Source organism: Neofelis nebulosa, chromosome 3 (assembly GCF_028018385.1).
Source record: "Neofelis nebulosa isolate mNeoNeb1 chromosome 3, mNeoNeb1.pri, whole genome shotgun sequence".
In the NCBI taxonomy this organism is placed as follows: domain Eukaryota; kingdom Metazoa; phylum Chordata; class Mammalia; order Carnivora; family Felidae; genus Neofelis; species Neofelis nebulosa.
This window is the reverse complement of record NC_080784.1, coordinates 205,021,217-205,045,233: the sequence shown is the minus strand read 5'-3', so window position 1 is coordinate 205,045,233 and position 24,017 is coordinate 205,021,217. Positions and strand designations below refer to the sequence as shown.

Here is a 24,017-nt window from a genome sequence, read left to right as displayed (position 1 = left end):
TCCGCTATGCGCACAGGAAGAAGGAGAGGTGCCTTTGCTGTGACAGCGTGCAGACAGACGGCTTCTCGAGCTCTTGGTGGGATGTTAGGGCTCGCGAGGTACTTGTATTACTCGTCCCGAGGACTCCGGGCGGCGGCTGCAGGTGCGACCCTCGGATGTCCTGCCCTTTCTCTTCACACCTGCCCTTTATGCTGTCCCTGAGACAGTCCCTCCCTCCCTCCCTCCCTCTGCCTCCCTCCCTCTCTCTCTCCTTCCTGTCCTCCTTCCTGCCCTCCCTCCTTCTCTCCATCTCCCTCCCTCCTCCCTTCCCTCCCCCACTCCTGTCCTTCCCCTTCCCTCTTTTTCTCTTCCTCCTACCCCCACCGTCCCTCCTTCCCCCTCCTTCTCCCCTCCCTTCTTTCCCCTCCCTCCCCCTCCCTCCCCTGTCCCTCTTTCCCTCTTTCTTCCTCCCTCCCTGTCTCTCCCTCACCCTCCCTCCCTCTCCGTCTCTCTCTCTCTCTCTCCCTCCCCTTCTGCCCCGTTTTGCTGTTTCTGCCGCTGCTTCTTGGGTCAGTTCTTCTGCTCCCCGTGGCCAACAGGCTGCCGGTTCCTGAGCTTACGCGCTGTATTTCGGACGACTTTGCTGAAGCGTCCCGTGCCAGTGCCGTGTGCGGCGTGGCCTTGCCCTGCCTGTCCCGCCGCTGCGTTCCAGCCTGGCCTCTGCTCCTGCCAGCCTGGCCTTCTCTTCTCCCTGGGAGTGAGGCCCTTTCTCAGCCTCCCAGCTGTCCTGACCCGCAGTCACTGTCCTCAGTGTAGCCTCCAGGGGCCTCTGGTTTCTTCCAGAGTGTGGCCCGCAGCCACGGGTAGCCTCTCAGGGGGACCTGTAGACGGGGAGTTGCTTGGAGCCCGAGACCTGTCGTGTGCTCCTCCCGGGCGCCCCGTGCTCCTGTGCCCGCGACCGTGCTGGAGACACTTGTGGAGAGCCCCGTGGCCACACGGAGTAGGCGAAATGAAGGCCGTTGCTATCGACACCTATGTGACTTTTTAATAAAAATGAAAGGATTCAAAATAAGGTGCTCGTTTCTCTGGTTCGGGCCTGAGTGATTGGGGGGCAGGGGTGAGAAGCCGGGTTCTGGGTGTCAGCACAGCACAGCGTGAGGGGAGCGGCCAGTGGCTGGAAGGAGCCGGGGGGAGGCCGGGAGGGGAAGGAGGGAGAGCCAGGGCTCGGTGGCCTCAGGGCCGCTGCCCCCTCGGAGGCCACTGTGGCTGGAGGGCCCCTCGAGTCTGTGTCAGGAACGTCGGGTGACGGCGGTCCCGGTGTTAGGCAGCCGAGTGGCCCGGGTGCAGGTGCAGTCCGGGGACGGGGGGGAGCGAGGGCGTGTGTGGGGACGGCTTGGTGCCGAGACAGCCCCCAGAGCTGTACGAGGCGGTGAGGCGAGGCCGCCTTCCTGCAGGACGGCCGAGGTTCTCGTGCAGGAGGAGGGCAGAGGGGGTCAGGGCCTGCCTCCCAGTTTGCAGAAAACACGCTCACTTCCTCTGTGCCTGAAATTGGTCACTTTAGGGTTTCGAGTACCCAGGATATCAGAGATTTCAGCTGTGAGGCCTTTTACCTTTAAAATGGGAGGCCTTCTTTGTTGGACCCAGATCGCATTTGGGGAAGTGACAATCCCATAATGACAGTGAATTAATTCTGGTCATTTCCCAGAGAAAGAACAAGACATGTTAATGGCCTGTTGTCCTGTGCACCTGAGTTGGTCTGGTCTTTAGACACCAGCTGACCATCTGGGGAGTCTTCAGTTTCCTCGGATGCCTGTGAAATTATGTAAAAGCATAACGTTTACATTAATAGTTACTTCTCTGGCCACACCCTTTATGTTTCCCCAGTTATTCGTCCGTGGTTCTTCATTTGCTCTTTTGGTGAGAGCCTTTGGCGGCCGGTCAGCCGGCACAACCCTCCTTGCGGTTTGCAGGCGTGAGCCGGGGCTTGTCTCCGGGCGCCGAGCTTCAGGGGCAGAGCGGATGCGTGGAGATCCTGGGGTGACTTTTATTTTCAGCTTTGGGTTTTGGATCGGGGTCATTCGTACAGAGCATGAGATTAACCCGGGACGACCCTCTCGTCTCCACGGCAGGGTGTCAGGCAGAACTCAGCCTCTCTTCCCGAGAAGGTAACGTGATGTACTTTTTCTTTGTGTTTAGGGCTCAAAGTTTGGGCGGGGAGTTGGACTCACTCAGACTTCTCAGCGCACTTCTGCTCGGAGATCATTTGGAAGATCCAAGAGATTTAGTATCACTCGCTCCCTTGATGATCTTGAGGTAATTGAATTTTAGTTATTTTCTTTCTCCATCAGGTTTTTAAAAATGAACGTCGGTCGTGCAGATACACCTGAATCTTCCTGGAATCCCACCCTCACCCATTCCCCTCCCTCCTTCTTCTGCTGTCGCCCTGATCTTCAAGTGTGGGGGGCCTCTCCTGCACATCCGGACCTTCCCTGCCCCCCCCACCCCCCGCCCCCCGCCCGTGTCTGCGGACCGTCTCCTGTCTCATCGCTGCCCCTCTTGCCCCACGAGTCTGCGGACATCACCGTGCCTTGCTGTAAACGTGGTAGACGTGAACTTGACTCGGCCTCACAAGAATCCTGAGGGAGGGCCTCTCGTCGCCCCCCTCTAAAGACAGCGTATCGATCCACAGATACCGAGTTCTTTTCTTTTATCCATATTCCTTAAAGAGATGAATGGACTTGGCTGTCAGAGCGGTTTTAGGACCACAGAAAGGTGCAGAGCCCCCGACCCCCCCAACCCCCGTGACCCCGGCTGCTCCCCCCCCTCACCGGCATGGCGCATGTCGGCCGACGGGCCGGGCGGACGTGTCCCTGTGAGGTTCACGGCTCGCGTGAGAGGCCGCTCTCCGTGCTCTCCGTTCTCAGGCTGTGGACAGGTGTGTGATGTCACGCCGCCTCCATCACAGTGTCACAGGCGGGGTTTCGCGGCCCTGAAAACCGCTGTGCTCCGCCTAGGCCGCCTCCCTTCTCCCTGGACCCGTGGCGGCCCCGACCCTTCTGCGGTTCACCGTGCGTTCGGCCTGGCAGTCTGCACAGGGGCCGTGGCACCGGCTGTCTTGTTCCGCCTCCCTTAAAACGCCGCCTGACCCGCAGGCTTTAGTCCCGTCGTGTCGTGCTGTGGCGTCTGTTGTGAGCGTCCCGGCCTCGCATCCGCCCCGCCGTGGACGGCCCCCCGCTGGGCAGCTGGAAACCTGCGCCCGGGGCCCCGTGGGCACATGCGGGAGGGAGAGCTTCCCAGGCATAGAATGCCAGTGATAGGCGTGGCCACGCGCCAGTCTCGGTGACCCTTCTCACGCAGGCTGGGGTCACCGGCGTGTGAGCCCGTCACCCCTCCTCTCCGCCCTTGGTGCTGGCGGGCTGGGAAGTTTCCATTTCAGTGAAATGGCGTCTGGTCTTACCCGGCATTTCACTGATGGTGCGTGAGGCCGAGTGGTCTGTGGGAGGCTCTTGGGCTGTTCGAGTTTTCTCCGTTTTGCATTAGCCTATTCATATCCTTTCCTAGTTTCAGATTTTGTATGTACGTATATGTGTGTGTGTGTGTGTGTGTGTGTGTGTGTGTACTGGACACAAGTCCTTTGTCAGTGAATGTTTTGGAAAAATCTTTGTGGCTTATTCCCACCTTTGTTCAGGGTGTCATTCGTTACACATATGTCTAATTCACCCTTTTTAAGTGTCCAGTTCAGCGCCATTAAGAGCAGTCACGGCGTCAGGGCACCTGTGACTCGTAGTTTCTGCTCAGGTCATGACCTCACCGTTCGTTGGATCGAGCCCCATGTGAGACTCTGTGCTGACAGCACGGAGGCTGCTTGGGATTCTCTCTCTTTCCTTCTGCTCCTTCCCAGCTCTCTCTCTCTCTCTCTCTCCCCCTCTCTTTCAAAAGAAATAAACATTAAAAAAAGGACATTCACAGTGTTGTGTGGCCGTGCCCACCCTTCGTCCCCAGCACTGAACCTCTGTGCCCATGAAACACTGGCTCCCCACCCCCTCCCTTGGTCTCTGGAGCCCCACACTTTCCGTCTCTAGTGTTTCACGACACTGGGTCCTTATGAGAATGGAATCACATGGGCTCTCTGCTTCCGGGTCTGGCGCGTTTCACTGAGCATAACGTCCTCCAGGCTTGTCCACGGCGTGGCAGGCGTCAAGACGTCCTTCCTTTTTATCCACGTGATCTGTCGTGTGGACATCGCACGTTGTGTTTATCCATCCCTCTGACGACGCGCACTTAGGTTTCTCCCACCGTTTGGCGCTGTGAACACGGTTATGCAAACATCTGTTTGGTTCTAGCTTAAAAATTAATTCTAAATAAGATAAGTTCTTACAGACTGATTGACAATAAACTGGAACTAACAGGCCTCGGTTGATTGTTGCTTCAAGTAGTAGGTTCGTTTGTGTTTTGATGTGAAACCGGGATGCTTGAATGTTAGAGGCGGAAGGGGTCTTTGAAGCCGCCCTGTCTTCTAGGCTGGATGTGGGAGGGTCGTCAGAGTCTGGGGGTGGGTCACAGAGGCAGGAGGGGGGCGCAGGCTGGAGGCTGGAGCTGGGGGGGCCACCTTGCCCGTGGTGTCGTGGTAACTGGGGGGCAGTGCAGGCCAGCAGGCCGCATTGGGTCAGCAGCGGTCAGAAGTGGCTCCGGTGCGGCCCCTCGCTGGGTGGAAGGAGAGAGGTGAGTGTGCCGAGTGCGGGGGCCCTCGGAGCCGTGTGGCTCCCAGGGAAGGGGGTCTCGGCGAAGCCCGCGTTCTCGGGTCAGCCTGTTGGCCAGCCGTTGGCTGCATTTTTCTGGGAGAAGGCTCGTGGGAGGGGCCTGAGCCTCCCAGGGGTGAGAAGTGGCCCTAGCCTGGCTCGCGGTGGCAGCCCGCGGTCAGACCTCCAGGCTCCGTGGCTCCCGCTCACTTCTCCTCGCCCAGGAGAGAGCGCTGGGCCCTCCTGCCGCCCGCCGCCCGCCGCCCGCGTGTGCACCAGTGTCTGCGCCCTTGATCGAGGGCAGCGGGCAGCGGGCAGCTCAGTCTTTGATCTCTGACCTTCAGGTCAGCTCCGCGAGGAGACCGTCGTGCTCTCTGTCTTACAGGTCAGGAAGCTGAGCCGCAGGGACTTCCAACAGCAGCTTCTAGGCCACGCTAGGCTGCAAAGCCGTGGTCTTTCTACCACGTGTGGGACCTCTCGCTTTTGTTAAAATGGTACACTTGGAGACATAGGAGTGAATCTTTGCTAAGTTTGGGTTTTTTTTGGTTTTTTTTTTGTTTTTTGCCTAAAGGTTTCAAAATGTACAAGCTGCAAATACCTTTCTTGAACACTCATTGCCGGTCAGCCTGTTTCTAAGGGAAGCTTGTTGAACACACTGTCTCTCTGTACTTCTCTTTGTTACTCTTTAGCGGGTGTCCTCGGCAGCCTGGGAGGCCGTCCCCGACCTCTTGGTCCTCGCACCCTCGGACGGTCCCCTCCCCAGAGGCACCGGCTTTCACGTCAGCCTTCAGGTGGTGCCTGATCATCCTGGGCCTCTCAGAACATTCTCTTCTCATTGCACCCCGCCAGGGGCCCCTGCCCCCCTGGCCACCAGCAGCCCCGCTCCTCTGCGTAAGTCCTGTCTCGCGTCCTCGTCCGGGACACCAGCAGCTCGGATTGGGTTCCCCGGAGGGAGACTCAGATGGAGAGCTCTGCAGGCCTGGGGACCCACGTCAACTGGGGTGATGAAACAGTACGCGTGTGAGTCAGTCCGAATGAGTGGCGACTGCATAAAACGAGAATAACTGTTTTGTTTTTTTGTTTGGTTTAAAATGTATACAAGTAAATCACAGCGTGGCCACGAGTGTGAGCGCTGGGAGGTGAGTGGACTGCAAGCCCCAGGTGATGTCAGTGCTCAGGAAGAGGGTGAAGGTGTGGTTCGTCCTTGATTTTCATAAGGTGAGAACGCATGCTGTCATCCCCAGGGTAGCCTGAGACAGTAAAATAAAGAGAGCTTTTAGATCGCAGGGAGGAGAAATGGAATTTTAAAAACCAGTCAACTCAGCAGAAGGTAGAAATTGGAGAGACGGGACACTAGGAGGGCGGAGAGCTGGGGGCTGTCCACGGAGGCAGCACTGAGTAGAGCCGTGGGATGAAGTCCCCACATGTCAGTAGGAACATCAATTTCATTTTTTTTTTTTTTACATTTATTTATTTTGAGAAACGCAGAGACAGCACGAGGGGGGAAGGGGCAGAGAGGGAGGGAAAGAGAGAGAATCCCAAACAGACCCCGCACTGTCGGCACAGAGCCCGACGCGGGGCCTGGACCCACAAAACCGCGAGATCGTGACCTGAGCCAAAACCAGGAGTCGAACTCTTAACCAGCTGAGCCACCCTCATGCCCCAAGAACGTCGCTTTTATTTTTTATGAAAAAAAAATTTTTTTTAATCTTTTTTTATTTTTTATTTTATTTTATTTTTTTATTTTTATTTATTTTTTTTTTTAAATTTTTTTTTTTTTTTTCAACGTTTTTTTTTAATTTATTTTTGGGACAGAGAGAGACAGAACATGAACGGGGGAGGGGCAGAGAGAGAGGGAGACACAGAATCAGAAACAGGCTCCAGGCTCCGAGCCATCAGCCCAGAGCCTGACGCGGGGCTCGAACTCACGGACCGCGAGATCGTGACCTGGCTGAAGTCGGACGCTTAACCGACTGCGCCACCCAGGCGCCCCTAATCTTTTTTTATTTTTGAGAGAGAGAGAGAGTGAGAGCAGGGGAGGAACAGAGAGAGAGGGAGACACAGAATCAGAAGCAGGCTCCAGGCTCTGAGCCGTCAGCACAGAGCCCGACGCGGGGCTCGAACTCACAGACTGCGAGATCGTGACCTGAGCCGAAGTCGGACGTTCAACTGACCGAGTCACCCAGGCGCCCCAAGAACACCCATTTTAAATGAATCAGATACAGCAGTTAAAAAGAAAAGATTGTCAGACTGCATGTAAAATCTGATTATTTTCTTTACTAGAGACACATCCAAAAGTTAAGGACACAGAAAGCAAACAAAAAACTGGAAAAGGACACACTGAGCAGTACTAATCAGAACAGTGGCAGTCGCATTAATGCCAGCGGGGCCTTTCGGGCAAAAAGCATCCCTGGACCTGAAAAGGGAGCCTTCAGAATCGTAAGAGGCAGTGAGAGGTTCTCGTCCTGAAGCTTGTGTGCATTCAGTAACATGGTCTCAACGTACCTAAAGCAAAACCGGGTAGAAGCGGGAGAAGGAGTGGACTGCTTGACACGGCGGGAGGTTTCGTACGCTCCCTGCCCCGCAGCTGGCGGCTGGAGCAGGGGATCGAAGTCTGGAAGAGAGAGGATCTGAGCAGCACGACTCCCAACTTGGCCTCCCGGACGGACGTGCGGCGTTGCACCCGATGGCCCGCTCTCTACCCCTCCCGGACCGTCTGAACGTTGAGCGCGTGCTGGGCCACGAAGCCGGTCTGCGTAGGCGCGGAGGACCCTCCAACAGTGTGTCCTGTGCCACAGCCAGCGTACTAGAAACCGGCGGCGAGCGGGCGGTGCCCGTGCATGTGGGAGAACGCGACCCGTCGCTCCAAGGAGAGTCACTGTGGGGGTCGGGAGTGACGCTGCGGGCCTCCCCTCTGACCCGTGGCGCGCGGGTACGGGGCGCCCGCGGCGACGTTTGTGGTGTCACGATGCCCGTACGAGAAGGGAAGGGAAGTGGAAAGTCGTCTGGAGGTGAGAAGAAGAGCCGTAAAGACGACACGCGGGAAGGGGAAGCTGGCAGAAACGAGGGCAGAAGCAGAAGTCGGTGACACAGAAACCAACAGGCCAAACGGGCAGAGGAATGCGCGAAGAGGGGTACCTCCCAGCTCAATTTATGAGGCCCCTGAACCTTGACCCCCAAACCGGATGCGGACTGAGAGGAGAAGAGAGGAGAGGGGAGGGGAGGAGGGGGAGGGGAGGGGAGGAGGGGGAGGGGAGGAGAGGGGAGGAGAGGGGAGGAGGGGGAGGGGGAGGAGGGGGAGGGGGGAGGGGGAGGGGGGAGGGGGAGGGGGAGGATGAGGAGGGGGGAGGAGGGGAGGAGAGGGGAAGGAGGGGGAGGGGAGGAGGGGGAGGGGAGGGAGGAGGGGGAGGGGAGGAGGGGGAGGAGGAGGAGGGGAGGAGGGGGAGGGGAGGGGGAGGGGAGGGGAGGAGGGGGAGGGGAGGAAGGGAGGAGGGGGAGGGGAGGAGGAGGAGAGGAGGGGGAGGGGAGGAGAGGGGAGGAGGGGGAGGAAGGGAGGAGGGGGAGGAAGGGAGGAGGGGGAGGGGAGGAGGGGGAGGGGAGGAGGGGGAGGGGAGGAGGAGGAGAGGGGAGGGGAGGAGGGGGGGGGAGGGGAGGAGAGGGGAGGAGGGGAGGAGGGGGGAGGAGGGGGAGGGGAGGAGGAGGAGAGGAGAGGGGAGGGGAGGATGGGGAGGAGGGGGAGGGGGAGGAGGGGGAGGGGAGGGGGAGGGTGGGGAGGAGGGGGAGGGGAGGAGGGGGAGGAGAGGAGGGGGGAGGAGGGGGAGGGGAGGAGAGGGGCCGGCTGCCCACAGGTGAGCACAGGTGAAGCACTTAACATCACGACGTGAGCGCAGGTTCATGTTTATTCCAAGGACAGGATATTTTTTTAACGCTTGAAGATCAATATAATTTACCTCAGTAACAGAGTAAAGTGGAAAAATGATATATCCTCTCAACAGAAGCAGGGAAAGCATTTGGTAAAAGTCGGCATCCGTTCATGGGAAAAACAAAAACAAAGCAAAACAAAACTTAGCAAAATAGGCATTACAGGGAACTTCCTTAACTGATGAGGTCATAAAAGTCCCCATAGCGGGCAGCACACTTAAGCTTTCCCCTCGAGATCGAAGCAAGAGAAGGATGGATGCTGTTACCATTTCTATTCAAATGTTTCTTGCCAGTCTGAGTTTACTAAGAGAGTAAAAACAATCGATATTTAACGACCACAAAGGAAGGACGAAAATGTTCTCCTCAGGGGCGGCTGGGTGGCTCGGTCAGCCAAGTGTCTGCCTCTCGATTTTGGCTCAGGTCATGATCTCCTGATTTCGTGGGTTCGAGCCCCACATCAGGCTCTGCTGATGGTGTGGAGCCTGCTTGGGATTCTCTCTCTCTCTCTCTCTCTCTCTCCCTCTCTCTCTCTCTCCCCCTCTCTCTCTGCCCCCAGCCCCCGCTCATGCTGTCTCTGTTTCTCTCAAAATAAATAAACTTAAAGAAGTTTTTTTAGAGAAAATGTTGTTTTCACATGATATGGTATTCATAAGAAATCTAAAAGAATCTAGAGGTTAATTATTAAAATTAATGAATACCCAGCAAGGTTGCTGGGTATAGTCGGTATACAATAATCAGTTGTGGGTATGGTTAGAAAATAGCATATAGGTTCAGTGCAACTTTTCAAGTCTATTTACTTCTTTTGGAGAGAGACGGAGCTAGCGTGAGTGGGGGAGGGGCGGAGAGAGGGCGAGAGAGAGAATCCCAAGCAGGGTCTGTGCTGTCAGCACAGAGCCTGACAAGGGGCTCAAACCCACAAAACTGAGATCAGGACCGGAGCCAGAACAGAGTCGGACGCTCACCCGACTGAGCCCCCAGGCGCCCCGTAGCAGCCCGGATATTCTTGAAGGACAATAGGTAGGAGGAGGTCCGCCATTCGCCGTCGAAACATTTTATAGTGGAAGCAACTCCAAACAGGGTCCGTGTTGGCCCTCCTCCGTAGGAGGAGGGCGTGCACAGAGGTAGACCCCGTGCCCGTGGACGTGGGCTGTGTGCAGAGCAGGGCCGAGTGTGGTCTTTTCAGTGGTGCTGGCATAAGAGATCCACGCGGGAAAAGAAAGAAAGAAAGAAGGTCCTCGTGCCCTACGAACACAGCTCAATCCAGCTATAACGCGGAGGGCAGCACAAGAGCATTACCTGAGGGCAGTGCGGGCTCACAGCCTCATGGTGTTGGGGCGTGAGCCATAGAGGCCAAGGCTGATGCTGAGACCCGGAGAATGTCAGGGCCCTTCATGCGTGCAGATACACCACTGCTAGATTATGGGGGAGGGGGTGGGGGGAGGCCCCACCAGAAGAGTGGGCAGGAGATTCAGGCGGGTGTTTCACCAGAAGACGGCCTGATGGCACGTCACACGGGAGAAGGTTTCCAGCCCTGTTCATCATCAGGGAGGTGCAGTTACGGCCGTGGTGAGGTCAACACCCCGGGAGGGCTGCAGTGAGGACTGACGTGTGTCAGCAGGAACCGGGCCGGGGCTGTGCAGGTGAGCCCTCGAGAGGAGGCTGGACAGGAGCCGGGGCGCGTGGAGGCAGGGGCGGAGGGCCTGTCCTCCGAGCGGGGAGAGGAGTTATTGACAGATGGCGGGAAGGGGGCAAGGTCCTGGTGGGCGGGGGATGGTCAGGGAATGAGTCAGGCTATAGGAATGTCAGAGGGGAGTCTTATATGTTTTTGAAAAGGTGCCCGTTTTAGTCTTGACCGTGGCAGACGGTCACCGAGGAGGCAGTGGCCTGAGAGGCGGGTCATGGAGAAAACAGCCAGCACTGTTGGCCCAGCGTGGACAGCGGGGACGTCTCCGCCCTCTAGGTGTTTAGGCAGGTGTTTAGGTTTTTAGGAAGTGGACCGACGGTGTTGGCGTTTGTGAGACAGTCCCAAGATGACCGGTGACCCAGGAAGTTTTATATGGCACAGAATGTGCAAGACTGCGTGTGTGACAGGGGGTGAGTGTGTGGGGTCCGCAGAGCGCGTGGGGAAGGTGCTCGTCCAGCACGGCGGTGACAGTTGTCGTGGTGGGGCTTGGACATGGCCCGCGAGCCCCCAGGGCACAGGTCAGTGGAGAAAGGTGGCTCTGGGACCGTCGGTTCCTGTGATTTGGTGCAGGCATGGCAGGAAGGCTCCTGGACTGAGCTGCTTGGCCAGGGCCCAGGGAGGGGCTCGAGGGTCAGTAGGGTGAAGAAGAAGGACTTGGGGGCACCCGGTGTGAGGCATGTGGTACTGGGACATCCTGGAAGGAGGCATGGTGGCCGCGGCACATTGGTGGCAAGGTGATGGCGGTGGGGGAGCTGGAATAGGTTTGTGGGCCAGAGATGGGCCCCTCTCAGGAGGAAATGTTCACAGTCCCTCAACGTGTGGGGCCCGCACATGAAGGTCTCGAGACAGGCACAGCTGCCCTGGGGACAGAAGGGAGGGAGGGAGGGCCAGCCTGAGACTTGGGTGTTATTCTAAGTGTGGTGGAAGCTTCTGGCGAAATTCACAACAGGGAGCTGAGGGAGAGAGGGGCGTGGCGTGTGGCAGGGCAGGAGGGACGGAGCCCAGCCTTGCTCCAGCTCTCAGGAGCTCCGGGGGCTTCAGGAGGAAGCCCCTAAGTGTCTGAGTGACAGGAGAACACGGGGGTGGGACCCTGCAGGAGCCCTGGGAGCTGGGGCACAGGAGAGGGGAGGGATCTGGGCCGGACAGAAAGGCCGTGGTGAGGGCCGGAGTCGGCACCCCGTGGCCCTCAGGCCATGGGCTTGTCCTGTGAGTAAAGCTTTATTGGGGACAGTGGCAGAGTTGGGTGGTGCAGACAGTGACCCACAGACTGGATGTTTATTCTCGAGCAAGCTGGCTGCACCCTAGTGACAGCCACGGTGCCCAAGCTCGCTGTGGCCCTGGGAGGGGAGGGAACGTGGCTGCTCTCTAGACTGCGGGGTCCTTCAGTTCATGGCCTTTCTAGACAGGCCCCCTGCTGAGAGCCAGGCCCACCTGCCCTGCTGCCCCTGGGGCCTCTCTGGCTGGAGCCAGAGCCCCGCGGGGAGCTCCCCGCCGCTCCTTCTGGCTCTCACGACACCCCGGCCCCACCGCACTCCCCCGGGAGCACTGTGCTGGGGGGAAGGCCGCTGGCAGAGGGCCCAGCTGTGGTTAGCAGGGACTGGCAGTTCAGGGCCTGGACAGCAGGGGGCGCCGAGGCCACGCATTTTCCTCCCAACTTGTCCAGACTTCTCCGTGGGGGGTGGGGGGTGGGAGCGGCCCCTGCACCTGAGGCTGGGCTGCTGTCTGCGCTCATCTCCCTCTGCCACGCTTGAACCTGTAGAGGAGTGCGTGTGTTCCCTCTGGGTCCAGCCGTGCCCGGGATGGGCGGAAGACCAGGGAAGGCATGACGGGTCCGGGGCATTTAGGGGACGATGCCCCTCGCCCTCCCGAGACTGGCTTGGGGCTGCGGCAGGAACCAGTGAGAGGCACCTGGGGAGGCGGCGGCCACTGCAAGGGGATCCAGGATACGGGAGGAGCTCTTTGGTGGGCTCGTTCACCAGAATTTTCTAGGTGGCCGGGTCTAGAGAACGAGGCTCCTCTCTGCCTGGCTTGCCGGTGTTCCCCCGGGATGCCCGCTGCTTCCCCCCCCCCCCCCCCCCCATCTGTGTGCTCTGGCTGGACCCTCCCCGGACACGCTCCCTGAGCTGCCCCGACCCAGCCCCCCACGGGCCCTCTGCTGCCGTCCCCGAGTGCTTGCACTGCGTTCTCAGCTCAGGACAGACCCCTGGGCAGGCTCGGGCAGAGGGCACAAAGGCCCTCTGGGCTCCCTCCAGCCCGGTGACGTGCCTGTAGCTGCTTGCTACCTGCTTCCTGTTGTCTGGCTTCCTGGGCCAGAGCACCCTCCCCCACGGCCCGCAGCTCTCCCGCTGGGGTGGACCAGTGCCGGCAGCTCACGCGGCCGGGCAGGCCTGGGGTTGGGGGCCAAGGACGGCTCCGACCTCAGCTGGCCCTCTCCCCACTGCCTCTGGGCAGCTCCCTGTCCTGCCGAGCCCAACCCGTGCAGTGCCAGGCCACACCGCCACTGCCACCCGGGGTTTCCCGTCGTGCCCAGACCCACGCTTGGTCTTATTAGGGGCTAGTCCCCAGTTGGCCGTGAGTCAGCACGCTCGTCAGAATAGGGAGGATGCGATGGCGGGCGTGTTTGGCGCCCTGCGGGAGCCCTTGGACACTTTGACAGCCAGGAACCCCTCCTTTCCCTCGGAGGTGAGCCGGGCTCTGGGGGCCGAGGGCACCGTGCAGCACGGGCGGGGGTTGTCCCCAGGCTCTTGCCCCCGTCCCCTCCCTCTCCTTGCCCTGCGGACGGCAGAGAAGGGCAGGCTGACAGCAAACGGGGAGACACAGAAGGCCCCAAGGGGACACGAGAGCGCGTGCCGTGTGGAGCCGGATGGCGGCGGGCGGCTGTGTGGGCCACACACGACGGCCACATGCACGAGTGGGGGTCAGCTTCCTCTGGTGGGGTATGGGCGCTTCCGTCTGAGGCGGTGAGAGTGAGAACAGGTCCGGCACCCGAGCGGCGGCGTGCACGACTCGGCGCCCGGGTGCTGGGTTTCGGGATCTGCCGCGTGCCCTGGGGTGTGGCCTACCAGTCCCGCGGTCCGGCTCCGGTCTCCGGTGGTCTCCGGTGGTCGCTGGTGGTCGTCCCGGGTCTGGCAGGCCTTCCGGGCCCGGGTGCTGCTGGCCTGCACTCTGGCCTGGAGGCCACTGTCCTCTCCCCAAACCTACAAGTAGTACAGGCCCCTGGGAGATCAGTGAGGACAATAACCTGGTCACAGAGTCACCGGCTGGCCTGGCCACCTATGAAAACCTCCCAGTGTGTTTTCTCTGAAAGTGTGTGTGCATGTGTGCGTGTGTGCACATGTATGGGTGCACGTGTATGGGTGTGTGTGCACACATATATAGGTGTGTGTACACGTGTGGGTGCATGGGTGCACATGTATGGGTGCGTGTGTGCATGCGTCTGTGCATGCACAGGTATGGGGTGTGAGTGTGCGTGTTGGAGGGTGACATCAGGGTATGCGTGTCCGGCTTGGGGGGGTGGCGTGTGGCCTGTACCCACTGGGCCGGGCCAGATCCTGTCTCAGCCTTGCCAGCCTGCGGTCTGTACCACACGGTGCTCTGGGCGCGGCTTCTTCTCTCTTCCCGGCCGCCAGGGGAAGGAGGTGGGCTTGCTGGCCTTGTCTGCCAGACTTGATTTATACCCAGGAAAGGCGACTCATCCGTGTGCCCGCAGGGCCTGTTTGCAGGCCGTGGTCCCCGCTTTCCCTCACACTGGCTGGCTGGCCTGCTTGGGAAAGACGATGAGTCCTGCTCTTGTGGCCCGGAGAACAGGTGGAGTGGGCAGGCCGTGGCACTTGGACATGAGGCCCCTCCAGGCTTGGCGGGGCAACCGCGGGAGCCCAGGAAACCCTGGGTGGGGGGGTTGGAGGGAGCTCTCTCGGCCGAGGCTCATCCCCTGCCCCGCCCCATGCAGCAGGGGGGAGGTGGGGCAGCCCGGGGCGCCCCTGCCCACCTCCTGGGGGCCCGGGCTGAAGGCCGCTGCTCCCGTCCCCCCCTCTCACTGGGACCCCCTTCCCCGTAGTCCTGGGTGGTGCTGTCTCCCTCGCGGGCCCCGGCGGCTCCCGTGCGCCGGGCCAGGCGCTTCCTGCACTCGGTGGTGGTGTGGACGGTCCTGGAGGCTTCTGCCCCTTCCTAGCCCTGTGCTGTCGGTTCATACTTTTATTGTGTGTGGATCTCTAGAGAAAAGCAGTCTGAAGAAGCTTGGGCTGATGCCCATGGTCTGTAAGATTTTCACCTTTCGGGCAGGTCTTGTACAGTCGTGCATGAAACACAGAGTCACGTGCTCCGTGTTACGGATTCTCTGTACTGCACGCTTACGCAGGGAATGCTCCCGTCTCTCCCACGGAAAAGCAGAAGTAAGGATGGGCTCCGCATGGTCAGTGTGGCCGGCTGATGGCCCGACCCCAAACCTGAGGGCCAGCGTCCCAGCCTCTTGGCCCTTTGGGCATCGCGTTTGCTTCCTGGGGTCGGCTCCGATCTGACGGTCCAGGGTGAGCTGAGTGCTGGAGCCCGTGCACGTGAGACCCTACCTCCAGGGCTGTAGAGTTTTGGCAGTGGAGAAGCACCTTGTGGTGAACACTTTACCCTGGAGTCTCCAGAACGTTGACGGGTAATTTCGCAGTGGTACCTAGGTTCTAGAACCCGTGTCTTATTTCTCTTCTTCCCCCTGTGCGTACGAGGACCCGCCGCGGTTCCCTCGCTTTGAGGTTGTGTCAGGCGTCTGAAGGCAGACAAGGCAGACAGAACAGCGATAGCTGCCCGAGACGGGTTTTAGGAACGCGGCCGATTCCTCAGGTTGGCACCACACAGACTCGTGCATATGGAGGCTTATAATAGAACCGTCAGCAACTGTAATTAAGGCTGTGAACTGCGCCACGCTGCTAAAAAAACAAATTCTCTGCAGCTGTTGGACTGACTGAGAATTACCCCTATCAGCTCAAGTTTGATTCTTCTGATTTGGTGGAGGAAATACTTGAAAAATGATCTCACAGCGTGACTTATGTAAACGGCCTTTTTTTTTTTTTTTTTTTTTTTAATCTGAGACAATTGAGATGGAGTCTGAATCCCTGGCAAACCACAGCTTCCTGCAGTGTCCTGTTGCCATGGGTTACAAGGAGAGCCAAGTGGAACTTCATCTGAAATGTCTTTAAACTTCCCTGGCGTGCACAGGCATGCTACTGGGTCAAATCGTATAGTTTAGATCTGCGTGCCTGGTGTGGGGCAGAAGTCTCCTTGTCTGAAGATGAATCTGGGCAAAGCGTTGTCCAAGGAAACACACATTTTAAGCGATCAGCAGGTAAGTTTCTTGGCATTTGGCAGAATTCTTCTAAGACAACTTGGCATCTCAGTTATTGCTTTGTTTTCAGACTATTCAGCAAAAGGTAGATTTTCAGGGTAAACTTTGAAAGCTCTTCTCGTGCCTCCATCATGGAGCTGAATTGAGTCCTGTGGCGGCGAATGCCCGGCTCTGGGACCACAGGACACCCGGAGCGAGGCTGGGCGGTGGGTCGGTCGCGGGGGGTCCAGCTCAGCCCCCGGGGCACCCCGGCTGCTCGCGCCGTAAGTCAGCCCCACAGAGAGCAGCAGCGATCTTGTCCTTCCCGCGGTAATTCTAACAGCTTTTAAAGAGGAGCCAGGGAGCTAATTTGGGGGAAGTATTAAGTTTCAACCGGATTATCCAAATCTATCATCTTCTTTAAATTACTATTTTGTATCTAATATTTTAAAACGTAACGAACTGATTTTGCTTCATACGCGTACATGGGGAACCACTGGTAATCCTATTGAATGATTGATTATTATCTGAGCTTATAAAGTTGAACTTACTAGGAAACTTTTTCAAAAAAGGTTTGGGGAGCCAGGCAAAAGGAAGGTTTGAGATTGAAAAAAAGAATAATTTTTATTTTCCTCTTGTGGCTGGGCTGTGTTGATGTAAATGTCACTGATTGCAGGGTACCAGTTTTAAATTCGTTCTTTTCTGAGGGCTGTTTCATTTTGCGGTTTTCGTGATATCTAAGTAGAACCTCAGGGCGGCGGCTGCAGGCGAGCCGGTTCAGAGGTGACCGGTTTGGGAGTGAAATGGAGGGAAAGGGGGCTTCATCCTCCCTTTTAAATGGAAGCTAGAAATAGGTCAGCTGGGTCGGTCCGGGAGGAACCTTACGCGGTCGGTGCACGTTTTCATCTATTTTAAAACCACGCAGTGTGTAGTCTGAAAAGCCCAGGCACTACTAAAGCTCACCGGGGGGGGGGTGGGTGGGGGGGGTGGCTTTGATGTTTACGGGCGTGCCTGCCGCGTGGCCGCCCCCGGCTGTCCTGGTGCAGAAACGCCGATGTGTTCCTAGGACCCTGTTCCTCGTCCTTGATGGAAAAGTGCATTTGGGGTGTACCGTGCCCTTAATGGACCGATCGACCAGTTAGTTACCCGCACATACCCGCGCACCACGCTCTCATCCCAGTGATCTATAAAGGCAAGTTTTAGGAAATGTTGGCTTTTATGCCGGGCGAGAAGAAAGGTCTCTGAAAAGCTGCCTTTGTACTTGCCCGTATAAACGATTTGGATCCCTTTTGCAATTTTTGCAAGTGCTCAAACTGGCAAATAAGTTGTTCGCGTGAGCGTGTTAAAATCTGGGCGTGCGGGTTGTATTTTAAGCAGCAGAAAATGCGCAGCTCTCTCCTCCCCGGGGCCGAGGGTGGTGTCAGAAGGCGGTGGGCGAGTGGTGGGGGCACCGCAGCTCTTCCTGGCTCAGAGTGGGCCCGTGGGGAAGAGGGCAGAAGGAGGGCCACTGCGAGGGGGCGATCCTGCGGCCACGCGGTGTGAAGGGGGTACACTCGGGGGCACCGTGTGGGAAGGCTGGCTCCACACCTCACCAGCTCTGCTGTCTTAGCGCCTCTAATTGCTGGCCTGTAAGCGGGGTGCCCGGGGAGGCCCGCCTCCACCCGCGGCGCACGTGGGCTCCGTGAGCGCCTTTTATCCGGAGGCGGAGAGCTATTTCCCACGGCCGTTGGCGCACAAAGGAGAGCCGGTGGGCGCTGGCCCTGAAAAAGTGTGAGGCTCCCACTGGCCGCATGAGCAGATCACAGTCTTCCCGTCGTTTACGAAGTGAAGTTCAGCATAAGTAGGCTTTGCACGTGTGGGTATGCGCCTCTGTCACAACAAAGCGAGCCATCAGCCCCGACCGCGTCGGGGTGGGCGTGAGAGGTGGGTGCTGGTGAGCTGCGGTGGGGGGAGACACGGAGACCCACAGCCTAGAAGGAACGCGAACTGTCACAAGAAGAAAGCTTCGACAAGCTTCCCGCGTGGACCCGTCACCCCACCGCCGCTGTGGCCCTTCTCGGGGCCGGGCCGTCCGGGAGGAGTGACGGGATCCGTGCCCGGCCCCGCCAGGCTTCCACGCCGATGGGCGGGGCTGCGCGGGAGGTTAGTCACCCTTGCGGCTCGTCCTCCCCTGCCCGCTCATAAAGTACAGATGGCACTGGGCTGCGCTCGGCCGAGGTCTGTGGTTCCGTGGCCTGGAAGCATGTCTCGTGTCACAGATGTGTTGTGAGGTCTGTCTGCCCAGGCAGCTGCCTTCAGGCTGCTAGAGTATGAGAGAAAGAACCTTCCAGAGACCAAGGGGCTTCCACCTCTCCGTGCACTGAGCCCCGTGCAAGATTGAAAACAGGAAGGGCTGCGCTGGGAAGACAGAGTCCCGTGTTCTGTTGAAGGCGCTCGGGGCGGCGGTGGGGGCGGCCACACTCAGGGCTCCACTTGGCCGTGACAGCGCCCGGTGGCAGGTGCGTGGAGGGCGAGCCAGCCCCGCAGAAAGGCCTGGACAGGCTGGAGGAAGACAGACCCCGGCGGTGAGGAGGGCCGCCCCGGGTTTGCTCCTGGGGAGGTGCAGGCAGGGGGAGGAAGGGAGAGCGGGCCCCACAGGCAGGGCCGGCCGCAGCTCTGGCAGCCGGGTCTTCCTTCCCCCTGTCGCAGACCAGGACTCGGTCCCGGTCCCCTGGCGGGCCCGCCGGGTGGGCAGCGGAGGCGGCGAGGGGCGACCCGAGAGCAGGGGCGGGGTCCCCTCGGCCCGGGCCGGCGCACGTGGGGGGCTGAGCGGGCCTCGGAGGCAGTGTCGGGGTGCGGCCACGGGCCCGGCTGCCAGGGTGGCCGTGGGACGGGAGCGAGCGCACAGGCCTGCCCTTCTGTGGGCCGACGCCCGGCTGGCTCGCGTGGGCCGCACGCGATTGTTTTGCCTTTGCCTGGGTTTTTCCTTCTTTAGCTCAGGCGAGCGGGCTGGTGCTCAGTGCCTGTCTCCGCTCTCAGCCTGTGCCACTCGCGGGGGGACGCGGGCTCCATCCTCTGCGCGGGGCCGGCCCTGCTGGGCTGTCTGTCCCTCAGCGCGCGTGTGCCTCGCCCCGGACCTCCTTGGACCCTGACGGCGGGTGGAGGGGGGGCCGCAGCTGCGTGGGGGCGGTCTGCGTGTATCCCACTCGGTGGCTGCACAGTCTTCTCTCGCTTTCTGAGGCTCTGGTTCTGGCCATCTGTGTGAGAAGACCTCCCGGTACGTGTGAGGGAGACTCGAGCTTCTGTCTGCACGTCCTCCCCTCCCTTCTGTGAAGACGTCGGTCGCCTTGAACTGGCAGCTGGGTGACTTGTTGACCGTGTGCCCTGGCTGCTGCCGCCCTCGGTCCTGGGGTGCAGCCGGCACGCGGGCTCCTTTCTCCGTGATCCCGAGAGGGGCGCCTGGCACCCTCCATCCCAGAACCACCCGTCGGTCGTGCTGGTCATCCTGACCAGCTTTCCCGGGGACCCCGGTTACCCCAGGACCCCGCCCCCTGGCTTCTCTCCCCAGGTGCCTCCGAGCGACAGCCCTCCAGCCTGTCGCGGCAGCAGGGACCCCGCTGCTCCCAGCTCCCTCTGGATGTGCAGGAGGCGGGTAGGGAGTAGTGTTCCAGTCGGGCTTCTCCCTCGGTGTCCCCTGCCCTTCGCTCTGGCCATCCCTCGAGCCCCGTGTCGCCAAAGCCCGAGGACTCAGCCCTCCAAGTGTGTCCCTGCGTCCTTACTTCCTCGCCCCCACCTCGCTCTCTTGCCTGCAGCCCTGGGGGTGCGCGCTCTGCCCTGCGTCAGCCCGTCTCCAGCCCGAGGGGACACCGCGCGTGCCCTTCTCCACGCCACGCGCTCCCATAGCACTTGGCTTGCCCAGGCAGCGGGGACGTGATGTCGACTTGCCGAGGCAGCGGGGACGTGACGTCTTGGGTTCACCTCCAGCCCCCAGCATAAGCACCTGGGGGCGGGGCTGCCCGTTCTGGGTGTGCGGCCGTGCCACACGCACCCGCGTGTGCAGGAGGCGTTCAGTGAGTGCAGGCGACCTCAGCGGGATCCCCCCCACTCCCAGGCCCTGCCTGACCCTGAGGGTGGGGCTGCCGGGGCTGATGGAGCTAGCCCGGGTGGATGGAAGGATGCACGGACGGCTCCAGCTTGAGGCTCCGCTCCGCTCCGTTGGGTGGAGGTTTGAGAACCCCCTGAGGCATCTCGGCCTTGATGAGAAAGAGCTTCCCTGGGGTTGGGCCTCGACTTCGCCCGAGAGTGGGGCTTGGATTCCGGTCTCCAGCGTGTACCTGCGTGTCCCAGTCCCGCAGAAGGAGCTCCTCGGGGACGGTGTCTGTCTGAGAGCCAGACTGAGTGCTGCCGCCCCCACAGAGCATTCCACAGAGGCGAGTTTCCCTCCGCTTCGCTGGCCGTGCTGTCCTGTCGGCCTGCTGAGTCGTGGCCGTCATCCCAGACCCTCTGCCGCCTCCCACCCTGTCTCCCTTAAGCCGGGCCGGCCGGCCACGAGGGGGGATTTGCAGTCTTCAGTCAGCAGTAAGGTCGGAGGGTTTCTGTGCGAGGTCGGATGTGCACTCCGAATCAATCCCCTAGCCTGAGCGTGGAGCCTGCGTGCCGCTCGCTCGTCAGGGTTTTTGCAAAAGGAACTATGTCAGGCTTCACCAAGTGCTTGACAGGAATATTCGCTCTTGAGTCCTTGGGAGGATGCTGTCATTGTGGGTTTGGCCTCATTTGGTCTCTTGTGATTTCATTGGAGGCCGAGGAAGTCTTTGGGTCGCACACACCTGTGCATACGTGCCCACGTGCAAACACACGTGCATATCAGGACCCGCACACAGGATGTGTGTGCACACGCGTGGCTCTGAGACACACTTTAGAGAGAGAGGCCCGGGTTCAGCCGCGAGCCGACTGAAGGTCCCCCACTGCTGCAGCGCCTCTCCCCGTCGGGCTGCACAAACTGTGGTGTGCCGTGCCGTGATGGCTGTGCCCTCGCCCTCGCCCATGACTGTGTCCAGCTGTCCTGTTTGTCACCCGAGTGCCTGTGCCGTGTGTCATCCCTGTCTCCTAGGTCACAGAACTTCTTTACCGTGAACGTGATAGTTTGAACCTTAGAAATTGTGCCCCCCCCCCCCCCCCCGCCGTTATGTGAGCCTTCTGCCCAGGTGTCTCTTGGTGGAACCTGCTGGAAAGCTGTAGTGTGTGTGTGTGGGGGGGGGGGGGGGTGTGCTTGCGTGCTCACGTGTGTGAGCACGGAGAGGGCGGGGTTGGGATGGAACGCCATGGAATCCTCACGAGGGGATGCGCTCTGAGCCTGGCCCTTTCGCCAGGCCGCTGCGAGGTCTGTGGGAGGTCACAAAGGCGTCTCGCCACCGAGGGACCTGGGGGCCGGCCTGCAGGGGCCGACATGGAGGCTGTGCGGGCCCACTCAGGGGCCTGGCGAGGAGGGCCTCCCTGACAAGGTGCAGGTGGGCTGGCCAGGGGAGGGGACAGCAGGGGCTGGGGGCTTCCCACAGCGGCTCTCAGAGTCAGGGAGACACGGCAGGACCCGCGCGCGCACACGTGCAACTCTGACGCCGGGCTCGCGCACAGCATAGATCCGGGAAGCACTTGGGTTTCACGTTTTCCTGTCCATCTTACGTCGTCATCGTCATCCGCACCCGTGGCTGGTGGCCACTGACCTGACCTGATAACGCCGAGGGTCGTGGCTGGGTGTGAAGACGTCTGGGCCCTCGGAGCTGAGTCAGGGCATGAGCCCAACAGGCCCCACACGAGCCTGCTCTCCTCTGCACTCGGCCCGGCGAGGGCTCACTTAAAACGGAAACGATCAAGTTTTTAAAAAGTCACATAAACATATATTAGATGCAAGGAGACTTGTTCAATTCCTCGGGGTTTTCATTATTTGGGTTATTTACATTCTCTCTGTATTCAGAACATTTGGTGCCTTTGGGCAGCTTGCAGCCCTGGCCTCTTCTTTAGGACTCAGATACGACCAGGTGTCTAACGCTTTTTGTGTCTAAGACGGGAAATTTTGTCAGTGACTCAACATGAAAAACGGATGTTATTGTGTGTTACTATAGATCACAGTGATTTGGAAATGATATAGTTTAATGCTTGCAGGCTCAACCTTGGTAAAGGCTAGACTCATCATCCAGTATGCTTCGTGTAAATGGTCTAAAACTGGCACACCATTAATTCCAAATGAAATATCCATGTGTGGTCCAGACACATTCCCTGCTGGGAATAAACGTGATTTCTACTGAACCATCGGGCTTACGAGACTGACCCGAGGAGTGGAGATTGTTTGAACTTAAACCACGTATCTCAAATACTTCATAAGTCTCTTTAAAACAGACTGAATTCCAGTCTTGCAGGAATGTGCTGGAACTCTTTAGAGCTATACGATTACGGCACAGCACTCGGAAAAGTGCTGACTTACCGGGACCTTTCTTCCCCGGAAGCTTGTTTTTTTACGATTCTGCTTCTTTTGTAAGGATCACATGTAGGCATGGGAATTTGGGAAGAACCCAAAAATGCGGGCAAATGAAATCAACTTCTTAACACAAATTGTACAGAACAAACATTGGGAATGTTAAGTTGTAATTCATAAAAATGTTTACGGTGGCCCGGGGTCTCCGTACGCCGAGAAATCGGGAAAGCCTGACTTTCAGTCACACTGAGCAGCTGGCTTCCCCTTTGTGGGAGCTGCTCTCTGGGAATGTTCTGTGGGAGTTTCTGAAGCTTTGCCATTTGGGACTACTCTCCCCCTCCAGCGGCCATGATGTGCTAAAAAAAAAAAAAATGCACTCCAGGCTTTAAAAGGGTAGCAGGGGTCAGAATCGGACGTGTCATGGTCCTGAGGCAAATAGAAATGATTTGGGGGTTCCCCGTCTTTCCCACTGCCCCATTGTTGGCAGGTTGTCTGCCTAGGCCTCCCCACCCCCTCCCACAATGCGGAGCACTGAGTGCTGTGCCCTGTGCTCCCCACAGGGCACCTCCCAGACTCCTCCCCGCCGGCACCTGTCGCCGTGGGCAGGCCGCTTCACCTCTTTCGGCTCTCCCCGCTGTTGGAGCGAAGGCCCCTGATCCGTGCTCAGCCTGCTCCCGTGTCCATGTCAGGGGCTGAGGACTTGGGGTGCCGAGCGGGGATCGGCTGACGTAATGGCCCAGCTCTGCCCCTCCCTGGTGGTGTGTGCTTACAAGTAGAATAAACATTGGACAGTAAACAGAAGAGTTAGGTTAATGGTAATTGTACATTATTTACAAATTAAATAATGTGGTCAGGAAAAGTCGTCACCTGTTTCTCCGAAATGTGGGGTGGGCGGGGGACATCTGTGACCTCTGAGCCCTTACAGGCCCCTCCGGGAGGACCCTCAGCACACAGAGCCCACTAGCCCCCGGCTTTCCAGACGCCTAGAACTTTCCTTAGCATTTTAAACTTGGAAAGTACTCTTTGGGCACAGCTCCCCAAACTGGGGAAAGGGAAGGAAACACACGTTTGAGGCCGTGGCTCAGAGATGCTGAGTCCCTCCTGGAGCCTGGTGAACAAGGGTGACGCACGGAGCGCCCGAGCCCCTCTCCCGGAGGACGTGCACGAGGGGCGCCCGAGGGGGTGGCTCTCCAGGCTGGATGGAGGGTGCGCACCCGCAGGACAGCGCTCCTTTCTGACTTTGCTGGCCCGTGTCCAGGCTGGCACCCCCAGGCACCCCCGTGGCACCCCGTGGCACCCTCCCGGCCGGTCTGGTCTCTGAGCTGCCACAAGTGTGACCTTTTCCAGGGCTGTCTTCCAATTCCCAGATTTTCTTTTCAGCCCTACCACTGCTAATCTCTGCACCGAGCGTCGCGTTTCAACGAGTGCAGTTTCATTGTGAGCATCTCGTCAAGGGTTACTGGTCACGTCTGCCGCCTCACTTCCTTTTTCCTCCGTCACCACTTTGATTCACGATTTCATCTTTATTCGACGTTCTGTGTCAGAGCCTCCCAGCGTCTGAGGATCTGCTAGTTGTTTCGGGGAGCTCTTTCTCCTCATGGGTTCTTCCCTTGGGTTTGGGGGGATTCTTGAATTGTGAGCTTTTACTGGGGCAGGCTCACTTTTTGGAACTCCTGTGGGCCTCAGTTGGGCCGCTCTCCTCCCAGGCGGTTTGGGAGCTGGCCGTCTTTGCCCAGGAGTCCCGGGGCGTGTGGCCTGCGCCCTGCACTCGATGCCCGGCCCGCCCCTCGGTCCCGCCTAGTGGCTCCTTTGCTGTTTACGGAGCAGCAGTATGTTGAAAGCATGTCTGTTTCTATACCGTCTGCACAATTTTTCTGTAAATCTAAAATTATTCTGGAAAAAGAGTATATATTTTTTAAGTGCATTTATTTATTT

General features: G+C 58.9%; 1 protein-coding gene across 6 annotated transcripts in view; it reads left to right on the top strand.

The window, feature by feature from the left end:
- RGS12 (regulator of G protein signaling 12) overlaps positions 1 to 24,017 on the top strand; it is a 119,745-nt gene that overhangs the window by 37,385 nt on the left and 58,343 nt on the right. For 3 of the 6 annotated variants that reach the window (XM_058719615.1, XM_058719618.1, XM_058719619.1), the window contains one exon: positions 2,176 to 2,292. The exons of 1 other annotated variant lie outside the window; for it this stretch is intronic. In XM_058719615.1, the coding sequence (XP_058575598.1) occupies positions 2,176 to 2,292 (117 nt within the window). Of the gene's footprint in view, positions 1 to 2,175; positions 2,293 to 15,423; positions 15,656 to 24,017 lie in introns of those variants that run through there. 2 more of the 6 variants (XM_058719620.1, XM_058719621.1) reach the window with 2 other exon arrangements.